This window comes from Vipera berus (genome assembly GCF_964194415.1).
Source record: "Vipera berus genome assembly, chromosome: 9".
In the NCBI taxonomy this organism is placed as follows: Eukaryota; Metazoa; Chordata; class Lepidosauria; order Squamata; family Viperidae; genus Vipera; species Vipera berus.
In genome coordinates this window covers 5,361,720-5,379,288 of record NC_138212.1, presented here as the reverse complement: position 1 = coordinate 5,379,288, position 17,569 = coordinate 5,361,720, and the positions used below count along the sequence as shown (strand labels likewise).

Sequence of the window (17,569 nt, the reverse complement as noted above, 5' to 3'; positions counted from 1 at the left end):
CGTCCTCGGACAAGCGCTGGCTCTTCAGTTTTGAAACAGAGATGAGCACCGACCCCTAGAGTTGGAAACAACTAGCACGCATGTGTGGGGGAACCTTTACCTATACTTGGGAATCAGTCTCACTGAAGTCAGCAAGCTTTTTTTCCTGAGTAAACATTCACAAGGTAAGGCTATTAAAAAAAAAAAGAGGATCAACTCGATTTTAACTCATTTAACTATCTACAGACCTTCATCTAGAAAAGGCATAATTATGAACGTCTGAAGATGAGCTTCACCTCACCTCCAGAAAGACTGAATACCCAAAAATTCGGGGTCCCATCTAGAAGAAATTAAATATTCGCTTGTTTGCCTATTCGCTTCTGTTTGCCAGATGATCATCAAAACTGCACGAGATCTACTTTTCTCATATGAGGAACTGACAACCATTTCACCCTTAAAATGCAGTTATAAGAGGCATGGAAACCAAATGACAGGTATCAAACACAAGAGTTGCTAAGGCAGGGGTCTTCAAATTCGGCCCTTTTATGACTCATGGACTTAAACTCCCAGAATTCCTCAGCCAGGCATGCTGGCTGAGGAATTCTGAGAGTTGAAGTCCATGAGGACCGATGTCAATGCTGCTAACATCGAATGTTATTGCTTGGCAAGAGATGAAGAAGCAGCCATTTCATGTTAAACTTGTGTATTGTTTTAAGAGATTTAGTTTAAGGTTGGGAGGGTGGACGAGTAGGATTGCACTTTCAAGGCCATCTCTAACTAAAGAAGATAAGACCTTGGTGGGTTTTCTAAACGGAAGGGAAACTGATTCTTTAATTGGAAAATGTTTAATGACAAAATTAGAAAGGTGGAGAATTGTGTTTTAACATATTATGCAAGAGGCAAAGATTTCAGATTCCAGCTTCCTTCGAGCAAGCATTTGCCGGTGTATTAGGCCAATAAAGGACTTTTAAGGTAAACAATGCCTCAGAGTCACTTGAAACTTGACAACCGAGTTTGAAGACCCCTGCTCTAAAAAGTACCAGCTCTTTATCAAGCTTCTGAGGAAGAGATAAATGCAGCAGTGCAAGGCAGACTCCTGCCAGCATCCCATATAATTTTGTTTCCAAAATGTAAACCTTGGTGTACGGCTGGGTACAAACAATCTTAACTCGGTCCCACTTCCTCTCAGCTGTAGCCTTCACCAGTTTATCTGGCCCAAACATACGGACTCTGTTCAAGTTGGTGCCACTCTTGCTCTCTGAGGGAGACATGAAGGAGGATGTCACCAACAGCACCTGAGGTAGAATGGAAAGCGCTACAATGGAAATCAAGAAACGCATCTTTTTGAAAATCTCTCTCTTACTGAATCCCAGGCTTAATCCAGAAGAGTCCTCCCCAAAACAGCCTAAGAACAAGCAATAGAACATCAAATCAGAATTTTGGGCTCTTGAGAGAAACTGTCACACACAGGGAAAAAATATCACAACACGGACATTAAGCACAGGGGGAAAGCAGAGTCCCTCTTGTTCCTCTAGTGCAGGGGGTAGGCAACCTGGGCTCTTTTATGACTCATGGACTTCAACTCCCAGAATTCCTGAGCCAGCATGGCTCAGATTGGAAACCTCTCCCTTTCCCCTCAGCATGGCTGGCTCAGGAATTCTGGGAGTTGAAGTCCACGAATCATAAAAGAGCCCAGGTTGCCTACCCCTGCCCTAAGGGGACGCTACAGCTTGGAGAGACAACAGGGAAGAGGAGACATGAAAAAATAGTGCATTAAAGTGTTGTAAATCACACTCAAGTGACCACAGGGTTGTAAATGCGGGCTGTTTGCCGAGTGTCCCACATATGGTCATGTGACCATGGAGTGGGGGTGGGGTAGCCATCAGAACTTCAAATCTGGGTTATAAGTAGCTTTTGGGAGGTCGGCCATAACTTTGAACAGTTCTCCAGCTAGCAGGGAGTTCATCTAGGTCAGAGGCAGGCAACCTTGGCTCTTTTATGACTCGTGGACTTCAACTCCCAGAATTCATGGCTCAGCTAGGAAACCTCTCCCTGTCCCCTCAGCCTGGCTGGCTCAGGAATTCTGGGACTTGAAGTCCACGAGTCATAAAACAGCCGAGGTTGCCTACTCCTGCTCTCGTCTTTTTCCTAAACTGCTAAGCAGTCATCCTGTATGGAGCCACACACACCTGTATTCAAGTGATGTTTGGTTTACATTGCTGGAATCCTACTATTTCTGACTGTACATGTTCAAATGGAACAAAAGAAATAGCACCAAACCCCCTTCATTGAAGACTCAAAGAATGCCACTTCTGTGCTGTGATGGCAACTCTCAGACAGTACTGAATTCACTCACCTCGTAATTCTGCTCACTGGAGGAGGCAGAGCTGCCAGCCAGCACTTCCACGAAGGCAGAGCCTTCATTGCCAATATCAATGCTGTGAATCTGCTCCTCTTTTTCAAACTGTGTTGGGGGAGGAGAGTACAGTAAGGAATTGTGGAAAATGCAGGAAAGGAATCCTATAGGCCCAGGTCTTAACAACTGGATATTGATTTAACCAAATATATCCCAACCGTGTATATAAGCCATGCTAACAGCACACAAAACTACTTTATACTAAATCAGGAACAAACTCATTATTATCCAATTTGACTGATTTATTTAAGACAGAAAAGTTTTCCTTTTCCAGCTGCTGCTTTTTCTAACATCTTAACTGTAGCTAATTTTGAGGAGACTGGTGGAGGGCTGAGCACACAGTATTGCTTTGAAGAACAATGATTAACTGCAATAATAATAAATTATGAAGAAATTCCAAATACCACCTGAAAAGCATTTATTTGTGTTATATACATACATACACACAGCAAAAGAGAGGGAAAGTAAAAGCGTTGGGCTTGAAGAACTATAATTAATATGCACACATGTTTCTAACTGCATAAATATGCTTACAGCAAGTTGTCATACTGCAAGTATTATAACAACTACGGACCATGTTTGCGACTGATTTCACCCAGGGACTAGCAAAAACTCACTTGTAATATGACAGAGATTTGCTTTTCCCCAGGCTGGGCAGCCTTCCACTTGCGATAGGTGTCAGCCTTGAGCAGGTTCTCAGCACAATGAGTCTGGGGACAGGAGAAGAGGCTAAATCAATGGCAAGAAAACAATCCTGCTATCCATACATCGGCTTCTTCATTCCTTCTTTACCCCTCCTTCTTTTTTCCTTTCTTCCTCCCCAATGGTCTTAGCCATGGACTGGGTTTACACAGCACACTTCAACTTTAAATCCATCAAAAAGTACCTGCTGCTCTCTTCTGGCATTTCTCAACCTCAACAGCTTTAAGATGCAGATTTTAATTCCCAGAATTCCCCAGCCAACTTCAGGGAACTGAAGTCCACACATCTGAAAAGTTGCTGAGGTTGAGAAACCCAGCGGAGCTCTATTCTGGCTTACAGTAATCCAATGGTCTACTTCATGTAACAGGCTAAAACATATAAAGAACGGTTGCTGGAATCGGGTATGTCTAGTTTAATGAAGAGAAGGACCAGGGGTGACATGATAGCAGTGTTTCAATATCTCAGGGGCTCCTCCAAAGAAGAGGGAGTCAAGCTATTCTCCAAAGCACCTGAAAGCAGGACAAGAAGCAATGGATGGAAACTAGTCAAGGAGAGAAGCAACCTGGAACTAAGGAGAAAATTTCCTGATAGTTAAAACAATTAATCGGTGGAACAAATGGCCTCCAGAACTTGTGGGTACTCCAACACTGGAAGTTTTTAAGTAGACAAATGGACAACCATTTGTCTGAATGATATAAGGTTTTTCTGCCTGAGCAAGGGGTTGGACTAGAAGACTTCCAAGGTCCCTTCCAACTTCTTTCTTTCTCTTCCTTTTATTATTATTATTCAAAACAGAACACCCCAAACCCAGTTTAGTCAGATGTATTATGTTAGCCCAACCCCTCTCTCAGACATCCCTTTTTTCCCTCTTATGACACCTTTTTCCTTCTTCTTCCCTCTCCGTCTGTTCTGGGTTAGCTCCACCCAACACCCCAAGCCCTAAAACCAGTTGAGGGGGATCACAACGACTGGATCCTATTACACCCCAGATGCTCAAGGTCTCTGGAGGTCCTCCGTCCTCCAGGCTCAGGGTTGTCCCAAAGACAACTGGACTTCGTTTTCCCTTGAAGACCTTTCGCTTCTCATCCAAGAAGCCGAAGAAATAAAGCCCAGTTGCCTCGTGAGAGAGAGAGAGAGAGGAAAAGGCACCTTTGGGATCCCAGATTGGCTCAGCCAATCTCAAGGTATACATGGTTGTACTTTGACAATAAAGGTTCATTCATCCATCCATCCATCCATCCAGGTTACGGCTTAAGGCAGGGGTCTTCAAACTTGGCCCTTTTATGACTTGTGGACTTCAACTCCCAGAATTCCTCAGCCAGCCGCGCTGGTTGAGGAATTCTGGGAGTTGAAGTCCACAAGTCATAAAAGGGCCAAGTTTGAAGACCCCTGGCTTAAGGCAATGGTCGGTTTCCCACCCAGCCCGGCGACCACTGCTGGCTTCCCCCGCAACACGCTGGAGCCTAAAGGTAAGCCATTCTGGCTTTGTCTGGCCTAGGTATCGTGGGAAGGCAAGCACGGCTTCGTCGAGTGGAGGCTGTTTTTTTTTCGTACTATTTTCTCCGCCCCCCCCCCAAGAAGCCACCAGGGTGCACCGCCCCATATCCGACTCCCCCTCCGCCCCAGAATGGTTGCCTCCATACCCCCAACAGCCCCATCTCCCCGCTGCCTTGTTCCCCAAACGGACGCCCCGCCCCCCCACACCGAGGAAGCCGCCGCGCTACCGTGTCGGAGCTGCTCGCGGATACCACATGTCGGATCTCGATCTCCGGCATCGCCCCGCCACTTTCTGTCACCCGACGTCACCCGACAGCAAAACCCCGCCAAGCGCCGGAAATGGGCGCTCTACACTCAGCGACGCTCGTCTCTATGGTTCCTCCTGCTGGCCTCCACTCCGCGCGCAAACTCAAACCGATGACGTTCTTCTAAAACGCCGCGCAGTCAGACCGAGCGGGAGGGGTCTTGGTGGAGTGTGGAGGCGGGGCGGGGGGGGGAAATGAAACTCTTGGCGCATGCTCAAATTCGCGCCTTTCCGATCACCATGCTTTTGGCGCTGGAAGCGCGGCCTTTTGCTTGCGCTTCTGCGCATGCGGGTTTTTTTCCCCCCTGCCTTTTTGAGGGAGTTAGTTTTCGAACTTGGGCGCTTTGAGACCTGTGGACTTCGACTCCCAGAATTCCTCAGCCAGCATGGTCTTATTGAGGGATTCTGGGAATTTGAAAGCCACAAGAGTGACTAAGTTTGAAAAACATTGGGAGGGTTTCCCACCATTAGTTGGCAAGAAAAACCTCTAGTTTGGAGGAAGTAAGATAGCCTAGCTAGCCTTATCTCTGAAAAGGCAAATAAGTAACATTTCTTTTTTAAAAAAATCAACAAAAGTAGCAATGCATTATTTCTATGAATCTGGTTATTAATCTAGTACTGACATGTTTGTTACACACACACCATTCCAAATATCCAGACTAGTTAGATTTAGTTATAGTTGTGGGGCAAGGCTCCTTAAAAGAATCCAAATCATAGCTTGGAAGTTCTACATTTTGCATTCTTGATATAGCCAAGAGTTCCTTTAAAATTGTTTACAGTGTAACAATCCATAATGTGGTTTGTTTCATTTGGGTTTAGCATATCCAGTGAACCAATTATCCATCAGTAAACTATATAATTGAAAGGGACGCGGTGGGTCAGTGGGTTAGGACGCTGAGCTTGTCGATCAGAAGGTCGGCAGTTTGGCGGGTCGAATCCCAAGTGCTGCGTAACAGAGTGGAGCACCTGTTACTCGTCCCAGCTTCTGCCAACCTAGCAGTTCGAAACCACGTAAAAATGCAGGTAGAAAAAGAGGGACCACTACGGTGGGAAGGTAACAGCGTTCCATGTGCCTTTGGCGTCTAGTCATGCCGGCCACAAGACCACGGAGACGTCCTCGGACAAGAGCTGGCTCTTCGGCTTTGAAACGGAGATGAGCACCGGCCCCTAGAGTCGGAAATGACTAGCATGCATGTGCGGGGGAACCTTTACCTTTACCTTTAAACTATAATTTATAACAAGATGGATACTGTAATCTCAACATGTCCCACTGTAGGATTCATAACGTTTCTTAATTTTAGTTAATGTTAATGTTGATAACTTTGGGGCTTCACAACCTTTAATGCTCAAGTCTAAGAAGAGCATCCCATTTAATTCCTTGGTGTGACTATTAATATTGTTTCCTCTCCAAAACTGCTCCGAAAACACACATCTTGTTTCAGAAGTCAGTGTTACGGTATGTCTCTTCGGTTTCAGACCCTCTTGGAATTTCTTTAGCTACCATATTTAAGAACTGGGTTTTGTTTGAATCCCTATGTTAGCTGTTGAACCATTTCAGGATTGGTTAACAGCACAGTAAAGTTTTATATACCCAGAAGTTCTTTGCAGACTGGACATCCTCACCCTTCATTGTGAAGGGTGAAAAAGTGACAAGTTCCAACTGCCTTAAGGGCAGTTACAGAAGCAATTGTGCTGTCATTATACTGGCCATTTCCAACTGGGAACAACTATAGCCACTAGAATTGTCCAGTCATCAAGAGGCAAAATAGTGCCAAGATCTTTGAAAACAAAAGCCTTCAAGGCAGGCTCTCAGCACCTGGAACTGCTGCTAAGTTGCCTGCTTGCCCCCAGATTCACAATGAACCTCCACCCCCTTACACATACACACAAATGCACAGTGTGTTACTTTTGGAAATAAAGGCAATCTGAAGAGGTTGTTCTGAATGATTGCAATCTTGGCATCTCCAGATGGCTGTTCCCCCCCCCCCCCATTCCAAGCTGCAGTGAAAGTTTAGATGACTGGGACTTGGTCCCACTGCAAATGGGCTCATTTGTTCTGGACAAAATATGAAGTGGCCATTAGATTTTAGATAAGGAAGCATTCCTCTTTTTCTCTGGCTTTCTTTTTATTTTCTGTGAATTGAAATACAACACCTTGTCTCCCTCACTTGCCAAGCACTAGAGACATTTCAGAAAATAAAGTTGGTTGTGCTCCTTTTGGCTAGGGGAATACAGCCACCTGGCACACAAAGGGGCCCCTTGAGGCCATCAGCAGACAAGGAAGAGTACAGAAAGCAGATAGGGGCTGCCCAGGTTTTAAGTGCCTCTCAAGCCAATCTTGTTTGCTCACTCCCTCACCCTTATGTAATTGGTCCAGTATATATTCCCCCGGCTCAGGATGCTTCCATCTCAGATTCTACGGATCTGCAGATTACAGGACTCACCAACATGGCCTCTTTGTCCAGCCTCAGTGTCCTTCTGGCCACCCTCCTAACTCAAGGTAAGTTTGCTTTGATGTAGTTATGGACACAGCAGTCTTTCTGCTTTACAGCTAGAGTAAAGGCAAGGTGGATGCGTCCAGTCTCAGAGATGTGCTTGTATGCTTGAATGTTTTTACCTTGCTCTAGAGGCCACAGGTTAGAAGATGGGGGAGTCAACCTATTTTCCAAACCACCCAAAGGGAAAACAAGACCCAGTGGATGGAAACTAACCAAGGAGAGAAGCAACCTAGAACTAAGGAGAAATTTCCTGGCAGTGAGAACAATTAACCAGTGGAATGACTTGCCTCCAGAAGTTGTGGGTGCTCCATCACTGAAGGTTTTTAAGAGACTGGACAGCCACTTGTCTGGAATGGTATAGGGCAGGGGTCTTCAAACTCGGCCCTTTTGTGACTCATGGACTTCAACTCCCAGAATTCCTCAGCCAGCATGCCTGGCTGAGGAATTCTGGAAGTTGAAGTCCATGAGACATAAAAGCGCCAGGTTTGAAGACCCCTGGTATAGGGTCTCCTGCCTGAGCAGGGGACTGGACTAGAAAGCCTCCAAAGTCTCTTCCAAATTTATTACTCTGTTATTCTGAGTATGGACTCTAGAGGGGCTACCAAAGACAGACAGCCTCATTTGATGAAGACAAGGAACTCTAGATGGATTTCCTACCTCTTCTGATTCTGATGAAACCAGGGCTTTTTTCTCATAGAACGCTCAGAACGGAGTTCCAGCACCTTTTTTGCATGGAACCTTGTAGGGTAGGCAAGGCGGGTTGTATGACATGTGTGAGTTCCGGCACCTTTTTCTTTTACAAAAAAAGCACTGGATGAAACGCTGAGGTACGGTTTCTCCACACATCTGTTTCTTAAAGGGTGGTCTGATGATCCCTGAGGTCCCCTCAAACCCATCACAGGGGGTCTCCAAAATCAAAATTATTTACTAGATAGGGAAGATCAGGGCTTTTTTATTCATAGAACACTCAGAATGGAGTTCCAGCACCTTTTTTGGATGGAACCTTGTAGGGTAGGCAAGGCGGGTTGTATAACATGTGTGAGTTCCGGCACCTTTTTCTTTTACAAAAAAAGCACTGGGGAAGATATTTGCAAAATTTTAAAATAATGTCTCTCTTTTTTTTTGTTGTTGTTGTTAAAAAATATAGAGGGGTTTTTTTCTGAAAAAACATTTACTTAAAATTTCACAGGCTTTATAGTGGTGCCTTTATATGATTCCATAAATAAATATTCTTTTAAAAAGCATCAATTTTTATATGGTAAATATCAATAAAGGGACGCGGTGGCTCAGTGGGTTAGGACACTGAGCTTGTCGATCAGAAGGTCGGCACTTTGGCGGGTCGAATCCTGAGTGCCGCGTAGCAGAGTGAGCGCCTGTTACTTGTCCCAGCTTCTGCCAACCTAGCAGTTCGAAAGCACGTAAAAATGCAAGCAGAAAAATAGGGACCACTACGGTGGGAAGGTAACAGCGTTCCGTGCGCCTTTGGCGTCTAGCCATGCCGGCCACATGACCACGGAGACGTCCTCGGACAAGCGCTGGCTCTTCGGCTTTGAAACGGAGATGAGCACCGGCCCCTAGAGTCGGAAACGACTAGCACGCATGTGCAGGGGAACCTTTACCTTTTACCTTTACCTTAAATATCAATAAAGGTAACCCGTGCAAACAAAAGTTCTTTGAGGGTTCTTCATAATTTTTTAAAACTGGGAAGGGTTCCTAAGAACAAAAAGTTTTAAGAAACACAACTCTGCACCATGAGACATATTCAACTGAAACACAGTTTCTCCATCATAGCTTATTGAATAAGCCGCATCTCATCTGTGTTGTTGTTGTTTTTTCCAGGTTCCTGTTTCATCTGTGAGACCTGTCAAGGTCCAGGTAAAGACTGCACTGGCTTGAGCCGCACCTGCGGAGCGTCTGAAGACACCTGTCTTACCTTCATAGGAGTAAATTCCTTGTGTGAGTAAAAGACAGACAAGGTTTCAGGACTTGCTCTGAACCAGCAGAGGGAGTTAAGTGAGCTTAGTTCCCAGAAGAGAGCCTAGAACAGTGAATTAGCAAACTTTTTTTCGACTGGGCAACCTTATCCCTAAAACTTTGGAGCAGGTCTTCCCAGTATGTTGATTTATTGATACATGTCTACTTATTCATATAGTGTGGACCTTAGAGAACATTGTAAACTTTTTAAACTTTATAAAACATACCACCCACCCTTTGGACTATCATACTCTTTGAAAGTTAGATCATCGGCCCCAACTAGGCTGGCTTCCATCAGGTGTTCAACACCTGGTTCTGTTACAAAGCTTGGTGTGTGTGTGTGTGGGGGGGTCAGGAGATGGGGTTCACCTCTGCATTGACCATGTTAATTGTTAGGGATGGATCTGACTTTATGCTGGCTGCTCTTTTGTGGGTATTGTTTATTTTGCAGGCTGGGGTCTTTCTGTTTGCTATATTTTTTTAACATTGTTAGACACTCAGAGTCATTAACTTCAGATGGATGAACCTGCTGGTCTATGACCGAATAAAGATTGATTGACTGAGATGATACATTTCATATGTAAACATTCCCCCAAACAGAATTTTTTTAAAAAGATGGAATAAATAAATGTGAGTAGATATTCTAGCGTTTTCTTCCTGCACCCCAATGGATATATTTGTGCATCCCCTTGAGGTGGGATAGAAATCAATATATACATATATAAGGAGTGTATTTATATGCCTAAATATTCAAATTAGACATATTTTATATTATTGTACACCACCCATACAGTATATCTTCCTTCCAAATAGATTATAGCAAGACTTCATTTTTTAATACCTAGAACCCCATTATTCTGAATCTAAAAAAAGGAGAGAAGTCTCTCCAGTTTCAGAATATTATCTGCCTTGATGGTACTTCAGTTATTTTACCAAACAGATTTTCAACAAGGTGTATCTAATTTAACAAAACCTCTCTTGTCTGCATCTTCTTCACCAGGGTCTGACAAAATCACTGAGACGGTCAAAGTCTGCTCTGCTAGAAGCAGCTGCCAGCCTGGCGCAATCAGTGTCACCATCAACTCTGAGATCCATTTCTGGAGCACCACCAGCTGTTGCCAAGAAGACTCGTGCAACCACAAAGCGTTAGATTGTAAGGAACCGTTTGTTTTCTCCCAAACCAAAGTTCCTGAAGTTGATATTCTTACTCCCCCAAATTTTCACTGGGGTAGCTTACTTCCATGTATTCCTTTCTACCTAATTTGGCACATCCAGTTCGAGCAGCCAGCAGGTCCAACGCTGCTTAAAACTGATGTACTTTTAAAAATTAATTTTACACGGTTTATAAATCCTTTCAGTCAAAGCTGACTCTGAGCGGCATACAAGTCTTGTCTTTGTAAATACCAGATTAAAACAGGCCATTGGCATAAGAAATAAAATCATTTCATGCTAGCAGTGCATGGAAAAAGTATGAAGGAAACCAGGAATGCAACATTCTATAGGCCAAAATTCAAACTTCATTCCTCAACGTTCCTTTAGTTTTCTTAACATTAAGAGGGAGGATCGCATTTGGATATCCAGGGGGATCCTCGCCTTTTCAAACTGAACATCAGCTTCACTGATGAACAGCAAGGTGGTAAGAGACGCACGGGGAAGCATTTCGATGCATTTCAAAAGACCTCCCTCTTGATCAATTCACTACAAGAAATCCAAGAAATCCCACTTGCAATTTCCAAGATTCTGTATTTTCTCTAGAAATTTTGTGAAAAGTCTGGAAGAACTGTGCAGTTCACAAAAGCTTCTGCCTTTTAACGAAAGATATGAGTTCTTTTGCTACCTAGATGTGTGGACTTCAAATCCCAGAATTCATAGGCATGCTGGCTGGGGAATTCTGGGTGTTGAAATCCACACGTTTTCAAGCTGCCAAAGTTTGAGGGACACTGTTATCACCTCTTTCTGGTGTTCCTTCTACTTCTCCTTGCACCACCATCCTCCAGAGAGTCTTTCCGTCACCTCTTTGGGAGATTTTCAATAGATTCGTTTCTATGGAAAAGCAAACAAGGAGAAATCCTTTTTCTTATCTACTTCCCCAGTTCCATTAGGTTCCTGGCAGCTCCTTAGATGGTTATGTTAAGGCTTCTTAGCTAGTTTTCTCCTGCCTCTTCTCATTTTTTCCGATCAAAGGTTGTTGGAAGACCTAGGAAACCACTTTGCAGAGCTGTCCGACTACGGGTGATTAAAACGCTGCAGTCTTCAATGGAATAATGATCTCAGCTACAGTTCCTTCATTTTGTGACAAAGATTGTGACCAAGAGAGATTGCCTTGCCTGCTTCCCACGAACAGTAAAACTGTAACTGACCGTGTACCTACCATCAGCTGAAATGGAAATCATCCACTATTGTTTTCGAACCAGTCTGGAATAAAACTGTGTCCCCCATTGTAATTGCCAGATCTGATTAGAAGTAGTGACTCGTTCAGAATTCCAGTAGAACAGTGGGCTTCCCCTGCAATTCTATGAGACTTGTGTCCTGCAGCACAGGAGTCCCCAACCTTTGGGGCACCAGGGACCGGTTCCGTGGAGAGAGGTTTTTCTGTGGACCGGAGGGGGTGTGGTTTTGTGGGCTGCCTGCATCTCGCAGATGGGGCTTTGCTTGTTTGTGCAGCCCAGTTGCTGGCTTGCCACGGCCTGGTACTGGTCCACGGACCGGGGGTTGGGGACCCCTGCTGTAGCAGGTATGATCATAAATATGCCCAGCGCAGTAAATTCATGTCTGTGAATGCTTTGATTTATATATTATGGCATATAAGTGAGAGCTGCTGAACTAAGGTTTCTGTGTGGCATCATCTTTGTAGTACCCCCTGAGAATACCACCCTCAATGGGCTGACCTGCCAGGCTTGCTTTAACCTTGGCTCTGATCAGTGCGAAGAGATCAACTCTCTGAACTGCGTAGGACAAGACAATCATTGTATAACCGCCTCTGGAACCTTGACTGCTGGTAAGTTTCATTTGCCTAATAGAGCTCATTTATGCAAACACCCAGATGGCATCCAGGGTTAAACCAGTGGAACTCAGCATAGAGACATTGCTAAATTTTATCATGCTATTTTTAGAATTTTAAAACTTTTAATTTTAAATTATCCTGACGTTAATGTTTTACTGGTGATATTTTATTTTATTTTTATTTTTAATTCCATTTATATCCCGCCCTTCTCCGAAGACTCAGGGCGGCTTACAAGCTTAGCAGTAGCCTTCATTCTATGTATATGCCTGCTTATTAGGGCTTTCACACACCCCCAAGCGGCATTATTACAAAGTCAGCTTAATTGCCCCCAACAATCTGGGTCCTCATTTTACCTACCTCGGAAGGATGGAAGGCTGAGTCAACCTTGAGCCTGGTGGGATGCGAACCTGCACTAATTGCAGGCAGCTGGTGTTACTTAAGGAGGCATTAGCCCACTGCTCCACCAAGGCTCTATGTACACCGTCCATAGTCCCTCTCTCAGGGAGAATGGACAGTTAAAAAAAAAGGAAATATAAATGCATAAATGACATGAGCATGCTGAGGCAAGCCGATCCCTGGCTCGCACCGCTGCATTCTGGACCCACTGAAGGCTTCTCAGTGGTCTTCAAGAACAGCCCCATATAAAACACATTGCAATAAGTCAAGTCCGGCGCTCCAGATGGAGCTGTGCAAATATGTGATGATTCTTCCAAGCTGAGTTCTTTATTGTTTCACCCCTACGGAGAAAATCTTGTCAGACTGAGGACTGTAGGTGCTATTTGCACCTACAATATACTCTGGGAACTATTAGGGAGGGATTGTCTTCAACCTCTTTCTCTCACACGTAATATCCGGGCTGAGTTGCCTCTTACTCCTCTTGAATGCTCCCCCCCCTTTGCTGGAAATCCACCTGCTCACTACATTCCATCCCCCTTGGCCAAAGCGGCCAGCTGCTCCTCTATCTCTTACCTGCTCACCACTCCTGACTGGAAAGTGCAACCCCATCTAGGAGTAAAGATGGAAAATTCCCATGGGCAGTCCCAATAGCCACAGCCATTCGGTCACTATAGGACTGACTGGACTCTGTTTTTCCCCTCCCGGATTTGCACAGCCTCCAGGCATTGAGATGAGACTGAAAGCTTCATACAGCCAGTCTGGGCTCAAAAGGTATAATTGCATATCTGATTATATTGGACCCCAGTGGAGTGGATGACCTCACACAGTGTTTTCATGTAGAAGTCAACAAGAGAGTATAGTGTCTTGTGTGAATCCAGCCAAAAGACAGGTTTATGACCAGTATGCCAGATACTACCATCCTTGTAGGTTTCCACCGAACAGCCGAGAGACAGTTCTTCAGAACATGAATAACACAGAGCAGCAGAGTTGGACCTTGGGGGTTTTCTAGCCCAATTCCCTGTTCAAATTTCCCTGTTCAAGCAGGAAACCCTATCCCATGTCAGACAATCTCTTCTTAAAAACCTCCAGGGTTGAAGCTCCCACAGCTTCTGAAGGCAAGTCGTTCCACTAATTAATTGTTCTCACTCTCAGGAAATTTCTCCTTAGTTCTAGGTCGGTTCTCCCCTTGATTAGTTTCCATTCCTTGCTTCTTGTCTTGCCTTCAGGTGCTTTGGAGAATAGCTTTGACACCCCCCCTTCTTTGTGGCAGCCCCTTAGATATCGGAACACTGCTATCATGTTCTTTTCATGAAACTAGACATACTCAATTCCTGCAACGGAACCATTTGGAGTGATAGCAGAGGTAGAATCGGAACAGGCAACCTGGCAGCTCTCTTTTTGGATGCCACAAGGACCCCTTTATCCAAGGGTCCCCAACCTTGGCCACTTTTAAGACCTGTGGACTGGTCTTGGCTGGCTGTGGAATTCTGGGAGTTGAAGTCCACAGGTTTTAAAAGTGGCCAAGGTTGGGGGCCACTGCCTTAACCAACTGAATTTTCGTTCCCCAGGAGGTATCCCTGTGACATTTGCTGCCAGAGGCTGCGGCTCTGCCTCCGCATGCGCTCTGCCCCTGGAGACCAACATTTACTCTGCAGGAATCACTTTTCACCTCAAGAAAATTGGGTGCAGCCCAACCCTGAAAGCCAACAGCACCTAAGGGAATGCTGAGAGCCTTGGCGACGAAGGCCTCTGAAGAATCTCCTCAGATTTGTCCCTCACTGTCTTGGAGCCTGCGAGTGTGGTCCTTATATTATCTCCCTTACTGAATGTAATGAATAAACGGCATGAAAAAGAAGCACAAATGTGTACGTTTTTTGTTAGATTTATTTTTTTTTAAAAAAAATCTCACCTTTATTATTTTTTCTAAAAAAAAAACCTCATAACCTCATGGCAGCGAACGTAACTAATCCTCCTTTCTCCTCCTCACAAAAGGATTCCTGTTTCCCTGAATATAAAGGTAGGGGGAGGGGGAGACAGTATTTATATATTTACTTATTTGCCTTTATTTATAGAGTGAAACAGAATGAAGGGGGAAAAATAAAAAAATAAAAAGGGAGCCAAACTACCAAAACCCAACAACACATGTAGTACATCACACACAAACATACATGCAGTATATAATTATTGTCCTTTCGCTCCCTTTTATGTAAATATGTATATATATGAGAAGCCTAGACAGATGGCTTATCATAATTGATAATGTTTATGTAAAGTTTCATAGAGTCGGTACTTGAAAGGGATCTTGGTGCTTTTCTAGTTCAATCCCCTGTCCAGAGCAGGACTCCTCACCTCATTTAATGATTGCCTCATTTAATAACTTCACAGTTACAACAGTGATTAAAAAGTAATTTTATGACTGGTCCTCCTGTCTTCATAAAGTACGTTTATAAAACAAAGGAAAGTTGAAATACGATCATAACAGGATTCAGTTAGCACTTCACTGCTTTACTTAAGATTGAATTGCCGGTCCATTTGTGATCACTAAACAAAGACTATCTTTATCATTCTGGACAAATGACTGTCCAGTCTTTTCTTTAAAACCTCAAAAACATTTCTGGAAAGCCTCAAGAAAGGAAAGTAGTTTTAAATAAAGAAAAGTAATTTCTTCATTTTCTTGAGGTCATTCATGTTTAATCTACTGTATAAGCAACTATTTCAAAAGCCCCTAATAAAACCAGTTCTTCCATGACATAAATATATCTTTTTAAGGTTTGATTAATCTCTTAGCAATAGAAAGAGCACCATCTGTTGTGCAGGCATCAATTTCCACACATTAGGTTATGAAGCGCAAGATAATACAGACGTACAAAAGTATTAAATCAGGGTTATCCAACCTTGGTGACTTTAAGACCTTGTGGACTTCAACTCCCAGAATTCCAGTCTTAAAGTTGTCAAGTTGGACACCTCTGAGTTAAACCTTGTCTCAAAGTCGACTTCAGGACTTCAGGACCTTGCCAAGACATACATTTTAATGAAGTATTATTCTCATTTGTCTAACACAATGTTTCTCAAACTTGGCAAATTTAAGACTTCAACTCCCAAATTTCCTCAGCTATCATGCTTGTTAGCTAATCTATGGTATAATATATAATATTATATAATTTCTCAACCTTAGCAAGTCTAAGATGTGTGCTGGTTGGGGAATTCTGGAAGTTGAAGATTACATGTCTTAAAAGTTACTAAATGTTAAGAAACATTGGTCTAAAATTAAGAGTGATGCAACTAATGACCCAGCTACAGAAAAATGACACCAGAGAATTTAGCTTCCTGCTCAACTATATTACTTTAAGAAAATCCACAATATTCTTTTTCGCAACTGCAAAGCTGGCACTTTTGCATGACCTCTGTTCTGAACAATAAATAGGCGTATTCATTGCCTAAGGCACGATATACATTGTTTTGTAGACACACATTTAATTCTTTCTCTTCCTTGTAAAAGTAGAGGGAATTTCCTGTACCAAAGGAAGCTTGGTTGAGAAGGCGTGAGGATTGGGTCTCAGGCTGGCTGGGAGTGGACAATCCGATAGGTCAAAAGATGAGCCCAAATTTCATTTTGTTCTGGAAAAAAAGTGGGAGGCCCAGATGGATATGTCCTACTTCCATTTTACTGATAGCCCAAAAAAATCCTTTGAGAAAAATTTACCCAAGCATTTTCACCCAAGATATACTCAGGGCAGGGTTACCCATCCGGATGTGTGGCATGGCAACAGGCATCAAAGGCAAGAAGGTAGTTCCAATGGCATGATCAAAGAACCATTCTTTCTTTATATATGTCACGGTCTCATCACATTTTAAAAAGGAGTGTGATCATATGTTCATGACCGCCATCTTGCTCTGCACCCTCAAAGCAGGGCAGATGGAACGCCGGTGATAGCAAGCCTTCATCCTAGCAGCTCTATTTCCATTTCTTGTTAAAATTGGTTTTAGGTTTTCTCACAAGAGGGCAACCAATTCCTAACTCAACGTATTGTGTGAATCCAGATATGGGTAACTAATTAAGTGGGTTGGGCAGATACCAACCATAGCAAATCCTTTCAGTGGGAGGGAGGGAGAACGGTGGGTGAGTAAGAAGGAAGGAAGGAAGGAAGGAAGGAAGGAAGGAAGGAAGGGAGGGAGGGAGGGAGGGAGGGAGGGAGGGAGGGAGGGAGGGATGGTTACAAACTACCCAGTCAAGCTTAATTGCATCGTGCCAAATGCTTTTAAGAAAAAATGTCTAAAATGTCAACCAGAAAAGTCACCAACACAGTCTTAATCTCTTTAAGACAGCAATCAAATGCATGTTGGTCAGCTGAGAGCATGGGAGACAGGCCAGTGTTTCCAGCTACACAGCCAGTGGTGGGATTCAAATATGTGAACGACCGGTTCTCTGTGTGGATGCTATTCCTGGAAGCCCATTCTGGGCCTGAGCAACAAAAAATTAGCTACTGGTTCTGCCGAACTGGTGCGAACTGGCTGAATCCCACTGCTGTACACAGCCCTGCATCCTTGTGCGTCTTTGCTTCGGTTAACAAATGTGGGTGAGGGAAATGATTTTGACCAGCACACAGGTAAACACCTTGTGTTTGATTTCCATAAAATATAGCCAGGTCTAAAGTCCAAGTAGAAAAAAGAATTACAAGGGCAAATATTTACACATTCTGTATGTACAAGGGAACATGGGTTTGATTTCCTCCACGCAATGGGTAGGATATGACTGTCCCGTAAAAATCCTCTAGAGCAGTGTTTCTCAACCTTGGCAA

General features: G+C 43.8%; 2 protein-coding genes across 3 annotated transcripts in view; one reads left to right on the top strand and one right to left on the bottom strand.

Moving 5' to 3' along the window:
• Positions 1–4,922, bottom strand: part of XRCC1 (X-ray repair cross complementing 1) — a 28,514-nt gene extending 23,592 nt beyond the window's left edge. For both annotated transcript variants that reach the window (XM_081334725.1, XM_081334724.1), the window contains exons 1-4: positions 4,822–4,922; positions 3,013–3,105; positions 2,336–2,443; positions 1,116–1,274 (exon numbers count right to left, since the gene is read on the bottom strand). In XM_081334725.1, the coding sequence (XP_081190851.1) occupies positions 1,116–1,274; positions 2,336–2,443; positions 3,013–3,105; positions 4,822–4,872 (411 nt within the window). In that variant the 5' untranslated portion in view covers positions 4,873–4,922. The remainder of the gene's footprint in view (positions 1–1,115; positions 1,275–2,335; positions 2,444–3,012; positions 3,106–4,821) is intronic.
• Positions 4,923–7,346: 2,424 nt separating this feature from the next.
• LOC308672474 (phospholipase A2 inhibitor and Ly6/PLAUR domain-containing protein-like) lies at positions 7,347–14,487 on the top strand (the record flags this gene model as incomplete). The annotated part of the gene is made up of 5 exons (XM_081335440.1): positions 7,347–7,398; positions 9,236–9,352; positions 10,371–10,523; positions 12,225–12,368; positions 14,339–14,487. The coding sequence occupies 5 exons, from the start codon at positions 7,347–7,349 to the stop codon at positions 14,485–14,487; spliced, it is 615 nt and encodes a 204-aa protein (XP_081191566.1).
• Positions 14,488–17,569: the final 3,082 nt, after the last annotated feature.